At 35.8% G+C, this 14,388-nt stretch overlaps 1 protein-coding gene across 6 annotated transcripts in view; it reads right to left on the bottom strand.

Annotated features, from left to right (window-relative positions):
- The window catches only part of LOC112045005 (uncharacterized), a 223,345-nt gene that overhangs the window by 29,077 nt on the left and 179,880 nt on the right, over positions 1–14,388 (bottom strand). For all 6 annotated transcript variants that reach the window (XM_024081038.2, XM_052887313.1, XM_052887310.1 and 3 more), the window contains exons 4-7: positions 13,925–14,055; positions 7,562–7,651; positions 6,579–6,743; positions 2,691–2,795 (exon numbers count right to left, since the gene is read on the bottom strand). In XM_024081038.2, coding sequence (XP_023936806.1) covers positions 2,691–2,795; positions 6,579–6,743; positions 7,562–7,651; positions 13,925–14,055 — 491 coding nt within the window. The remainder of the gene's footprint in view (positions 1–2,690; positions 2,796–6,578; positions 6,744–7,561; positions 7,652–13,924; positions 14,056–14,388) is intronic.

Here is a 14,388-nt window from a genome sequence, read left to right as displayed (position 1 = left end):
GAAACTTTCCTTGTAATGGCCCTCTATATAATCAGGCCACCAACTTTATAGAATAGAAGAACGAACAATCAAACATAAGAAGAATATTGCTAAAGGTGGACAAAATTACGTTGAGAACCTATGATCTAATAAAGATATTTTGAATCGGGTGGCGGTCAAAATAATGTTGACAACCTGTGATTTAAAGAGTTATATTATCCACACTCAACTTGCAAAAGACAGTTATGTTTTACGAGCATAACTAAATGTACAACAATTCTTTATTTTCCGTGATAAACCGACAAATTCGTCGAAAATTTTGCAACTTTAGAGTAATCAATATCTGTAATTGTGTAAATGTTGGATCTCGTAACTTCTTTGCACGGATTTTTCGGTTTTCGTGGAAAATATCGAAATTAATCTATTGTACTAATTCTATCAAACTTCTAATAAAGTAATGTTATTTGTATAATTAATTAATTTCTTTATTTAGTTTTTCACCTGTTTTTACCAAAGGACATCTTCAAGTTTAGGTGTGAATAGGGCGCCATGTCATTTACGTATTTTATTTCAACATTGTGCAAATAATATTATTTCTACTATCCGTACTATAAAACCACATTAATATAGTTTCAAAAACAATTATAAACCCACAAAGGTATTTAAAGGTATCCTTTGTTTATCTATGTCTTAGAACGTTTATAGTGCTTCCTCCCATTCGTACTAAAAAAGATCTTAACGTAAAAGCAGTAAATGCGATGAATGTATATAAAATGTAGCTTTATGGTCGCGTTGTCGTAATTGCTGGCAGCGGCCAGGAGCGTGTAATTGCTGCTATGTTCCAGGCGGGACAATATATTACAAACCGCAATAAAAAGAATAGGGAACCCAAGCAATATTAGTGTTGGATTCAAGAAATTACTTATAATAGTTAATATTACGATCAAAGCAAACTTACTTAATAAATTTTTTATCGCATTAATATTATAAAGGCGAAAGTTTGTGTGTGTGCAAGTGTATGTTACTGAAGCTATTCGGCTGAAATTTGGAATGGAAATAGATTTTACACTGGATTAAGACATATGATTTATTCTTCATCCCGAAAAATACAATGTTCCCGAGGGATTTGTGAAAAACTGAACCCACGCCGACGAAGTCGCGGAGGTCCGCTAGTAATTCAATTTTTTTAACTTCTAATCCCTGTATCATTACACTCTTTATAATATTTCACCGTATTTAAAGGATAGTCCTTAAAGATTCAGATGTATGCTTACAAAGCTCGATTATTTTTAGTTTAAAATTAAACTAAACTATTTTATGACATAAATAATGTAATAAAAACTAGAAATAATTCGGTAAGTCTTAGTTACCCAGTCATAACACTACTCCTTCATTGCTCAGACGAAAAATATTAAAATCATTTTGTTTGTGTGGTCGTGTATATTCTTTTAATTGAAGTAATTTGGCACAAGTGGGCACTTAGCTGACACTGTACGATATAACCTTTCAGCTCCCCGAGAGGTAAACAAATGAGATGAGAGATAAATGCTACAAGAGTTTCTTAGTAGTCAGCCTTGCTAATTACTCGCAGGGTCCATGTTATTGCTTCTACAGGCGCGCTATACTATAACAATGATATAGCTCGACAATGCTAGATTGGAATCTCTGCCTCTCTATTTCTATTTAGCACTAAATTACCTAATGTGAACTAAATGGAATATTAAAGTAACTCGTTCTACAGACGTGCAGTCTTAACTGCACAGGTTTTTCTAATGATTTTAATTTAAATTTCGATAAAATAAAACTGTACATATGAAACTGTACAGATAAAACCGAACGTCTGTAGCGCAGCTTAGTTCGCTTTTACAATCATACGTCATAGAGATAATATAATCATCGATGTGTGGTAACTTATCATTGATTGAATTAATAAAAAAACATCGATGTTCTCATAAATAATTAATCGTCCCTAATTTAATTGGACGTAAATAGATTATCTTCACAGATTACCTACTACATAACCGTTCTAATTTTACACTCCTGACATTTTACAAGTAATATTTTCTTCTCATGTGATCACTTTTACATTGAAGTATATTTACAAAAAGTTAATGGTTCATTAGATATGCCCACATAGACTAAATGTAGGACCTTACAACTAAAGGTTAAAAGAAGTTCATAACCCGACCTTAATATAGACTTCTTAATATAGCTTACATACTGAGGTATCACTACATATACATATAAAACAAAGTTGCTATCCCTATATCCCTATGTATGCTTAAATCTTTAAAACTACTCAATGGATTTTGATGCGGTTTTTTTAATAGATAAAGCGATTGATGAGGACGGTTTATATGTATAATATAACTAGTGACCCGCCCGGCTTCGCACGGGTGCAATGCTGATATTCATTACACTACAGTGTGAACGTTGTATATAAAAACATAGCGGCCCGCTCTGGTTTCGCACGGGTATCACACTAATATTATAAAGGCGAAAGTTTGTGTGTAAGTGTATGTTTGTTCCTCCTTTACGCTGCGGCTACTGAAGCGATTTGGCTGAAATTGAATTGAAATTGAAATAGAAATAGATTTCACTCTGAATTAATATATAGGCTACTTTTCTTCCCGGAAAATCCATACTATTAGTTTTTAAGTATCAAAAAGTCGTTTAAATTTCAGAAAAAGGGATTACTGTATAATACTTACGGAATTATCGAAGGGGGTCTAGGTAAAGAGCCTCCTCGGCTAACTGACGCGATTTGGTCGACGTTGTAATTTTGCGGCCAACCCGCGTTATCTTCTATTACCGATCTGAAAGAAAAAATGATCAGATTTGTAATATTGAATTTAACATGCGTTTGTAGCGTAGACTGTTACCACTAAAAGTTAAACAGCAAAATATATTCTAATCGCTCCAGATACCGAGTAGTTGCACCCGTTGAGTTTCTATTCCTGAAAGAAATAATTATTAAGAAAATTTCCAGGTATGCAGATTCTCTCACGATGTTCTTCCTTCACCGTTTACCCGAAAGTTTGAGGTGCATGCCCCGGACTGGATTCAAACCTACGCCCTCCGAATCGAGGGCAGAGGTCATATCCAATGGGGTATCATATCATTTAGGTTATTTATTTTCATTAATTCATTTATTTTCACGTCTATTTATAATATATATTTAATAAGAATTATGACATCTTTTCGTCCGAAATTCCTCAGTGCCTGAAAACCAAAGTCTTTGAATAGTGCGTGTTGACAGTGATGACCTATGGTTCCGAGACTTGGTCGCTAACTATGGGCCTCATAAGAAAGCTCAGAGTCACACAGCGGGCCATGGAACGAGCTATGTTAGGAGTATCACTGCGTGATCGAATCAGAAATGAGGAGATCCGCAGAAGAACCCAAGTCACTGACATAGCTGAACGAATTGCGAAGCTGAAGTGGCAATAGGCGGGGCACATAATTCGAAGAGCCGAGTGGCTCAGTATCGTGATGTTTGGAAGTCCCTACAAAAGGCCTATGTCCTGCAGTGGACGTCCATCGGCTGATATGATAAAGAATTATGAATATGTAGAGAAAATATTAATCATAACCAAAAACAATACAACTTTAATTAGCAGCCAAGAAAATCAGGGCCCCATACAGTAGATATGGGGAGGGATGAATTTCTTCGGGCGGGTGGTAAGGGGGATGGGGATTATGATTATATCCTTGGATAAACGCTACATAGCCTACGCAATTACTCGATACACGCAACACTGCTTTTCTATTTGTATTATTGTTCTTGTCTATATATTATATCTTAATTAATTACACGTATGATTAACACTCACATAGCATCAGTAATTATCAAAGCCGTCACTAAAACGGGGTAATTAACATACCAATTATTAAGCTTTAGATCATTGGAGCAAACATAAGATAACAACATAATATGTAGGTAGGTACCTTCGTCATCAACCCTTATTCGACTCAGCTGAGCTCGAGTCTCCTCTCAGAATGAGAGGGATAAGGCCAATAGTCCACCACGCTGGCCCAATGCGGATTGGCAGACTTCACACACGCAGAGTATTAAGATAATTCTCTGGTATGCAGGTTTCCTCACGATGTTTTCCTTCACCGATTGAGACACGTGATATTTAATTTCTTACCTAGGTAGGTATATAACAAATAGATTTTTTTATATATAAAGACAGATTTAATAGATATGAAATAATATGAATACGATTTAATATGAATACTCAAAATACATTTAGATGAATCATAATACAAACAAGGCATAAAAAGCGTATAGAGTATGTTTAGAGCAAAAAATGCAGTTTTCCCAACAAGTTAATTAAATGAAAAATAATTAATTAACAAAACAATACACTGTATAATTAGTTTTTTTTTGTCAATTTACTTATATTTTGACAAGGTTTTATTCATCGATATAAAATACTAGCGGTCAAATATTGTTTATATTAAAGGAGAAACCCAGTTTGTATACAAACTCGGGCCTAATTTTACTAATCATACAGAGCTGAAAATTGGCTATAAATTAGGACAAATATGGAGAACTCATAAGGCAATTTTCAAAGAAACCTATATTTGCCTAGTCAGTTAGATTACTTGTTACAAGTGGGCAACAATTTGACATAAAATTCATTGCATTATCTATGCCTAACTGACAGTTTTATTATGGATTTGACACATCTAATTAAATTATGGTAACAATGATATTTGTGTATGACATCTCATTCATTTGACTTTGACATTGACAGCATACGTTTGCACAGATAATCAGAGAAATACGTATCAAAATCATTATCTCTTATTCCCTGTTGGAGAATATTTTTTCGGCTAAGATTCTAATGGACTAATCTAGTAAAATATACAAGACTTTTAGTATATTTTTTAATTCTGTATTGTTCTGAAAAGTGGGCCCGAGTTTCGGACATCTCCTTTGATATGGGTCAACTACCATATTATTACCTACCTGTGTAAAATGTATGAGCCGTGATAGCCCAGTGGATGTGACCTCTGCCTCCGATACCGTAGGGTGTGGGTTCGAATCCGCTCCGGGGCATGCACCTCCAACTTAGCAGTTGTGTGTATTTTAAGAAATTAAATATCACGTGTCTCAAACGGTGAAGGAAAACATCGTGAGGAAACCTGCATACCAGAGAATTTTCTTAATTTTCTGCGTGTGTGAAGTATGCCAATCCGCATTGGGCCAGCGTGGTGGACTACTGGCCTAACCCCTGTCATTCTGAGAGGAGACTCGAGCTCAGCAGTGAGCCGAATTTGGGTTGATAATGATGATGATGTAAAGTCTATCAATCCGTATCGTATCGGCAGCGTGGTGGATTATTAGCTTAACCCCTCTCATTTAAAGTGCTTAATTAAGCCGAATATGGGTTGTTAATAATGAAAACGGAAATTATCGGAATTTATAAATATTTAAAATCAATTAAGTAAAATGTTAAAGCGTACCATTACATTGAAATTGTAGCAAGAAACTCCTAATATTGACTCTTACTTTGGTCCAACTTAAGTATTCTAAAATTACCTTTAAATTTACATAGCTAAGAGGGCCATTGTGTAAAATATCGTCTCTATCGTACCTAATTGATTCTCAGAGGGCTTATTAAAAAGTTTCAGTTTAAGCTTTTCACTAGAGGTCGAAGACGGGAGAGTATCATATTATTATTATGTATATTTTTATCGTTAATTGTACATTAATAATATTGTGCAAAAAAATGCACAAAAAGTTATTACTACACCCTTTCTTGATGAGTACTGCTTACCAACAAACAAATTAAAAATGAGGGTATAAATCACTAGTCATTTCACACCTCATAATAATTGTAATTAATTCGTCCTTGTATTAATGAAAATAAATTTGATTAATAAGCTTAGAACAAATAGTTATGGTTAATATATTTTATATAACATTTTAAAAACAAATCATACATAATTTAAAATAAATAAGTTATGAAATGACATGCGTTTTCTAACTTCATTTCTTATTTATTTGTTGGTAAACGAATATATAAAAGTAAGGCAATCTAGCCAATTGATAGAGAATTGAGTTTCTTCCAATAAACTCTCAGTTGCAGCCTGAAGTTAGAAAACTGATTGTGTTTCACCGTTTTACTTCAGAAAACACACAGAAATATTTATTTTTTCATATAAACTACTCGTATTCGACCAGCGTGGAAGATCTAAGCTTGTAATCCCCTGTCCTATATAAAGTTGGCCATTAAAAGACCTTGATTTATTTTTACTTTTTAATTCATATACTGAAACAATTATACATATACAACTAAATACAATATTTAAATTAGTAGTAACTAACCTAACCAAAACATAATATATAAATAAAATATAAAATTATATCTACAGACTTAGGCGTCGTAGAATTCATCTGTATCGATGATCATTGGTAAAGTGCCCAGAAGAGGATTGATTGGGAAGAGGCTGGCAGTATTGCCACTGTATTATGTATGTAGTATTGTATGGCAATACTGATTCTCTGACCTAAATATAGGCCAGCCTTCTGGTCACGGGAGGAGCCATTAAAAGTGTTATAGTAATGAATATCTTCTTTAACTTACTGTGGCCACTCCATGCGGGTGAAGTCTTCATCCTCTGGCATCCACGTGTAGCGTTTGGGGTCAGGTTGGTTGCACACCGAGCGCGGCCGTCGCCGGAAGTATGAGCACTCCAGATCGGCGTCATATGCGCACACCTCGGGCGGAGCTGGACTGGGCTGACCAAACCTAACACAGTGCAAACTTTAAGTTAAAACATTATCTAGTGATCATCATCGTGTGCCATCCTCGAACCGAAGTTTGGCGGTATTTTTTTTTTTTTTATTCATTACAAGTTAGCCCTGGACTACACATCTCACCTGATGGTAAGTGATGATGTAGTGTAAAATGGAAGCGGGCTAAATTGTTAGGAGGAGGATGAAAAACCAAACGCTTTCTACACGACATCGTACCGGAACGCTTAATCGCTTGGCACTTCGTCTTTGCCGGTAGGGTGGTAATTAGCCACGGCCGAAGCCCCCCACCAGCCAGACCTGGACCAATTAAGAAAATCTTAATCTGCCCAGCTGGGGATCGAACCCAGGACCTCCGTTTTGTAAATCCACCGCGCATACCACTGCGTCACGGAGGTCAATATGTGGAAAACCTTTCTATTTTTAGCCGCTTCTTTTAGCTGCTATAATCATAACTATAAGATCTTTACAAACAAATATCGTTATATAATAATTAATAGCAGAGTTTCTTTATTTATATTATCAGGAGAGCATTTTTAGAAATATTACAATAAAGCAAATTTTCCGTCGGTAATTTCATCTTGATAAGACGCTCAACTTATTCATTTACGATTTATTTTAATTCTGTAATGGAATAACATACCAAGGTACCAAGAAATTTGTAGGACAATGTAGCTGTTAAAAAGTAAAGTTGGCTTATAATTATTATTTTGATTATTACTTCATTATTGATACATAGCGGTGGAAGGGGAGGAGGCAGCTGATTTTTTTAAACTTTGAAGTATGTGGCGTGAAATATTATTGACGATTTACCTTGGATACCGCTGTATGGGCGCATAATCGGTGTTGAGATTCTCATCTGAGGGCACTCGACGACGGACACACACGGATAGAAACGATGCCCTGAAAAAACACAATTTTTGTTGTATAGACAAATATCCCAGATAACCACACAGTAAAAGTGAATTCATCATCATACAACATCATCATATCAGCAGAATATGGACGTACACTGCTGAACATAAGCCTCTTGTATACAATAATAATTAAGCCTAACAATATTATTATACATGGTTTATATATGCCCTAATGTTAGCCACTGACGAACAAGTAATCTCACATGCCTGCAGCGCTAACGGCTTGACTGCTGATAAAACTGATCGTGTGTTGGTCGCGATGCGCATGACGTCATACTTATTATTGAAACAGACATTTACGCGAACGTAATTACTGGCGTCCACTAGTTTTTTGGAGGACGCTAAATTTTACAAATTTTAATCAACGTCTTGTAAACATTTCATTCGCAATAAACAGTCTTACCTTGAAGAAATAAAGTAGCAGAATATATTTGACAAGTATATTCTTCCCTCCTCTCAGTATAATACTATTAGGAGGGGACAATAATAAAATGCTCAATTTGTTACCTTAAGCCCTTCCGAGGGCCCGTTCATTGAGGAAATCTACTTAGAGGCCAGACGCAATACGTTTAGGGCTTTTTTCGTTTTAATTAAATTAACAAAGTAATTTATCTTACTGAAGAAAATTCGGTCAGGATTGCTTTTGTGAACAAATTATTTGCAATAGGTATTGCTCGATGTAAATTGAAAATCATACACTCATTTTAATAAAATGTTATCTTAAACTATTTTTTAGTTTTGATATTAGTTGTTAAAAAAATTGATAATAATTTACCACCTTAAAATAATAACACCTCTCTTGGCTCTAAAGAATACAGTAACGAAGAATATTACATACCTAGTTACATACATAAAAGATACGCGCCAGAAACATAACTCTTCTTGAAGTCGGGTAAAAATAGAGCCAAAAATATTAAATCATTTATCATTTAAATTTGAATGAACTTAAACTTATATAAGGAAATATCTCTATCACAAAACATTGATATTAAAAAAGCAAGGGTTTATCTATTAATTAATAAAATTCCTTTCAAAGCACTTCACTAAATGAGCCGAACATTTAAACAACTTAGACGAACATTAGGCATCATTTACGCAGCCTTCGCTGACTCAAACAAATGACATCCTATTAAAATAAAACATGAACCGAGCTTAGTAAATTGCTAAACAAGTAGTTAATAGAAAGGGGAAGACAATACACAAAAGATACGGCCAAAAACCGTTTTATTCGATGAGGCCTTTCTTATCTCTGTAGGTCCTTTAGGCCCTATATATCCCGAAGTGACAGATAAAGTGTTGTTTGTACCAAAGCGATTTATCGCTGGCTTGAGGCTAATAATTTTCAAGTTTTTATACAAGATATACATACTAACATACCATCACGCTTCATTCCCATAAGGGTAGTCAGAGAACACATCCTTCCACTTCTTACGATTCTTGCTTATCTCCCTTGCTTCTTCCATTCTCTTGAGTCCTTTCATACAAGTTCGTCGGTGTAGAGTACTCTTGAGTCTTTTCATTAAAAATGTCCTGGATTTGCTCAAAGAACATTTGAACTTGATCCTTTGGCCATCCCCTGCCAATATTTCTATTCACACTCGCTTTATAAATCCTCTTTAGACTCATTCCAACCTCTCTACGTACGTGCCCAAAGCATCCGAGCATACCTTTCTCACGTTTGGTCTCTTAAGTACATCTTTTTTTTAAGTATAGAAGTGTATGTCTATGATTTCAAAATAGTTACGTTTTATCAAGTGCTCAAATATTAATTTATACAAGAACACCAGATAATAAAGCTATTTAAAATTTTCGTCTGCCTGTCTGTCTGTTTATCCAGGCTAATATCTGGAACGGCTGAACCAATTTCAAGGTAACTTTCAATGGTAGATAGAAGAGGCCATAGAGGAACATATGGGAATACCCACTGGAACTTTCTATTCCAAAAAGTTCCAGTGGGATTTGTGAAAAACTGAATTTCACGTGGACAAAGTGGTACGTAATAAAATGGAAGCTTATTATCTGTGTTGCGTACTCATTCTTATGCATGGTTCACGAGTTGATAGATCTCAAGAGGGCACCGATATCTTATGGAACAAGAGTCTACAATAGCCAGACCTGCCTCATTTTATGAAGGCTAAATGTTTGTTAGCTCGTGTTTCCACCATAGGTAAGTACGGTGGCCAATTATGGAGTTTGCGTTTTGGTGGTTTTGGAAGGTAGCTGGTTTCGAGGGTCAAGTACAAAACGTTTTTTTTTTTATATATACCCCGTTATATCAGTATGTCATGAGAAATCAATCCTCCAGTGGCCAGACCCTTGACTTCCTGGGCACCCATCGCTAGATCCTTGACTTCCTGGGCACCCATCCATAATTCCTATCCCATCCTTAAAGTTCTCTTTAAAAATATCTTCAACGATGTATTTTGAAAAGTTCTCGCGAAGCTAAGTAATTGGTGGTTGATGACATGAAAGACAAGAAGTATTAAATTAAATTTTATGGAATATCATTAGGAATATTGTCGCCAAAGGCGTTAGTCTAACTCAAAGTCGTGACAACCCTTCACTAGACTTAGCGAACCCTGAAAAATTTGGACCTTTAAGGTTGTATTTCTAAAGATTGACGCAAAGCTTAGTGATTGTAGCCTGGGTACATGATTTACACAATGGAGATACCTACATAAAAAAACGCTTTAATAAACGCGCTTGATGTTTGCGTCTGGCCTCTAAGTAGATTTTCTCAATGAACGGGCCCTCAGAAGGGCTTTTACATTCCAAAGTCATTCATAATTGGCTACCAATCTTACCTATTAGAACAATGGCTGAAAATTTTCAGCCATCATAAAATGAAGTATGTCTAGGTGTTGCAGGTTCCGTTAAGAGGTGTGCTTCAAATAAAAGATGTTAGGAAAACTTTATCACGTACGAAATTTTATTGGACACTCGGACGGTAACCGAAACAGATCTTCAGGTGAAATATTATTCGGATCCTTTTTAGTTGGTATTGGTTTTCTCGTTTACTTTAAGTTTATGTATTTGCTAGCCACCGTTTGTATCTACTTACGTATTCCCTTTGATAAGCTTTGGTATCGGTTTGAAATGTTTCCAAACATCTACTCACTAGCTGACGCCGCGCGGTTTAACCCCTGTAGTTGCCGTTCCCGTAGGAATACGGGGATAATATATAGCCTATAGCCTTCCTCAAAAATGGGCTATCTAACAGTGAAAGAATTTTTCAAATCGGACCAGTAGTTCCTGAGATTAGCGCGTTCAATCAAACAAACAAATAAACAAACTCTTCAGCTTTTTAATGTTAGTATAGATAATAAGCTTTGTTCTATATGTTCAACCGATACAAATAAATAAATTTGAAGTGTCTGTATGATATTTCAAAACAACTGTTTCAAATGCACGATACCCAACAAAACACATCAAACATAGCATTGTGTGTTTGTCTGTCTGCCTGTCTTTGGAACTGCTGAACCGTTTTTAATGAAAATGTTACTGGTATAATAAGCAAAGTATATGCTTTATCCCGGCATAATCTGAATTTCACGCAGACGAATTCACGGGGTCGGGAATTTGATCTATTTGATTAATTATATAGAACGAACCTCTACAATTAATCAATAATTGATTAATTAATTATTCAAATTAATAAATTATAAATTCAATTAATAATAATTAATTAAAAAATCATTACAATTAAGTATATATATGTATGTATCATTATACATTCTATGTCTGACAAATTGGTCCATGCGTCAGGTGACCCAAGAGCTGACGCTTATTTGGCCCAAAGGTTAAGCCTTGCTATCCAGAGGGGTAATAGCGATAGTGTATTGGGTACCTTGCCTCTGGGTGAACAATTAGATGGTGTATATTTATTATAATTATTTTATTTATTATCAATTTAAATTTAATAATATCCCGTTAAGTAATCTTACTCTTAGTTTTAATTTATTTTAAGAACCTTTTTTTACAATTAAGTACCTCTCCTACATTGTTCTAAATACCAACAAATTAAATAAAAAAATACTACTACGTAATTCATTATTTTAAATTAGATTACTTAAACCGGATTAAGACAGAGAAATAATTCCATTAACAATATCTGTTAACGATTTCAGCAAACTGGTAGAGCAATCGCTGGAAGGCCGAACAATAGCCGCGACTTAATCAGAGCTTCCGCCAACTTACAACAAACGACTTCCTATCAGAATAAAACGTTAACTTCGTTAAGCTGGAGTACGCTAATAATGTAGTTAGGATCTAGTATTTAATTGGAGTAACAAAGGAATGTGACTACAAAAGAAGACCAAGTAGAAGTGAAACTGCATTATCAATTTCAAACTGTCTTTTAACGAACGACAGGTGCACTAAACAAGTTAAAATTAGGTCGTGAACTTAACTAGGATAAAGAGTTTTATTATTGGATAGAAGCAGGCGTTACTTTGCGGAAGTTCATCATGAATATATAATCCAATCCTCAGGAGATGTTGACTTTACACATGCATTTGCACGTTGTAGAGTCAACATCTCCGGTTTCGGGGTGATACGTACGTAGAGAGTATTTTGTCGGACCTGGGTGACGTTGTCTTTTGCATGGCTTCGTCGGCTTTTTGCGGATAACAGCAAAATAAATAAATTATTATATATTCAAGACTTTTATTGTCAGAAATTATTTCCATCATAACAGAAGAAAGGTTTCAATGATGTTGCATATGAGCTGGATAAAAAAATACATTTACTTACTGGCTTTTAAATTAACAAAACCGCATCTAAATCGGTCTTCCCGTTTGAGAACTACGATGTCACAGACACACACACACAAACAGACATCGATATTATACTTATAACACCCTTCTTTTGGCGTCTGAAGTTAAAAAAGCCTTTAAAAATACTTCTGCGCTAATCGAACCGTCAGGATGATTGCGAGAGACCTAATGGATTAACGCTGGTGCTCAGGGAAATTGAGTGGGTCCTCATAGACTTATAAAATAGGCAGACGGTATCTCGCTGTCAAACAACCGAAGCACCATATTCGTTATAGTGCTTCAGTAGTGGATGTGTCTACATATATGTGTGAGTTGTGGATGTGTCTACTTGTACGTGTGAGTGTGGAGAGTACTACCAGATATAGGAAATTAAAGGTGGTCGGTCTGTCTTCTATGTGCACCTGTTAGGCATTTACATATATGAAAACTAGCAAAATTAGTTTGCGTCACTTCTTAGTTCAGGAGACGGTGTCTGGACTATTTATAACGTCTATGTGGGCTTTAATATGGGACTTTACTTAACGGGAAAGCATGAAGTGGGTACGACAATATTCTAACGGGGAATGAAACTAAATACGAGTCAGAGCTTCTTTAAAATACATTATATGTTGATTCTTCAGAGCTGTTTGTATAGGAAAAGATGCTAAGTTACAGTAAATTAATATTATTAGATTATGCTAATAAGGATTACGTTCTAGCTAATATCTATTTAGATGGAGGAATATCGGAAAGTTTTGGTATTTGATAATAATCCGTGATAATTAGTGAAATATTTGGGCAATAATTAATCTTAAGTGGGCTGTCGTTTAGTACTTGTTCAACAAATTAATCTTGTCTCAGATACAATCGGATGGATTTACGGTGTACATTGAAACTGTAAGCAATTTAGAACAGAATTAATGTGCCCAATTCGGATTATGTATTGTATCAGCCTCGTGGATAGTCTTGCGGATTCAGAATAAGAGGTACTGGATTCGACGCCTGTGTGGTGGTATAACACTCAGATAGATGTGATATAGTTAGCGATCGCTAACTATAGGCCTCTTATGAAGGCTCAGCGGGCGATGGAACGAGCTATGTTAGGAGTATCACTGCATGATCGAATCAGAAATGAGGAGATCCGCTCCGATCCGATAGCTCAACGAGTCGCAAAGCTGAAGTGGCAATGAGCGGGGCACATAGTTCGAAGAGCCGATGGACGTTGGGTGAGACGTCCCAAAGAGCTGGAATGGCGACCCCGCACTAGTAAGCACAGTGTTGGTCGACCCCCCTCCAGGTGCACTGACGACATCAAGCGAGTCGCAGGGATTCGCTGGATGCAGGTGGCTCAGGATCGTGATGTTTCTGCAGTGGACGTCCATCGGCTGATATGATGATGATGAGAATATGTGATAATATTTACGAAGATGTAAAATGCAACTATGCATTTTGTAATATGACTAAGATATTTCGAGCGCATTTTTTTTACTTTAAAATATAGTTACCTGTTGCTTCTGGAGCATGGACTCTCGATATGGTACTGGGACAGGCATCCGAGGAATCGGTCCTTCTTGGACTTTTCCAGTTCCAGCAGATCCAGTTGTTTGTTGTTGATGCAGTATTGTTCTCGGAACTCCTGTAACAATGCATGAGCATTTCATACTTTACAATATAATTTTGACATTTAAACAATTGTGAAACTAATCAAAATATTTAAAAACAAAAGGCTTTTATATAAATGCTCTAACACGCAGCATGTTTGCTCTAGGGTTATTTTAATAAATTTAGGAGACACTAGCTAGGAGGAGCCACCGCGCGGTTTCACCCGCGTGGTTCCCGTTCCCGTAGGAATACGGGGATAATATATAGCCTATAGTCTTCCTCGATAAATGGGCTATCTAACACTGAAAGAATTTTTTAAATCAGACCAGTAGTTCCTAAGATTAGCGCGTTCAATCAAACAAACAAA

The sequence above is a fragment of the Bicyclus anynana genome, chromosome 19 (assembly GCF_947172395.1).
Source record: "Bicyclus anynana chromosome 19, ilBicAnyn1.1, whole genome shotgun sequence".
Lineage (NCBI taxonomy): Eukaryota > Metazoa > Arthropoda > Insecta > Lepidoptera > Nymphalidae > Bicyclus > Bicyclus anynana.
Note: the sequence above shows the minus strand (reverse complement) of the source record. Positions and strands in the feature narration are given on the sequence as shown.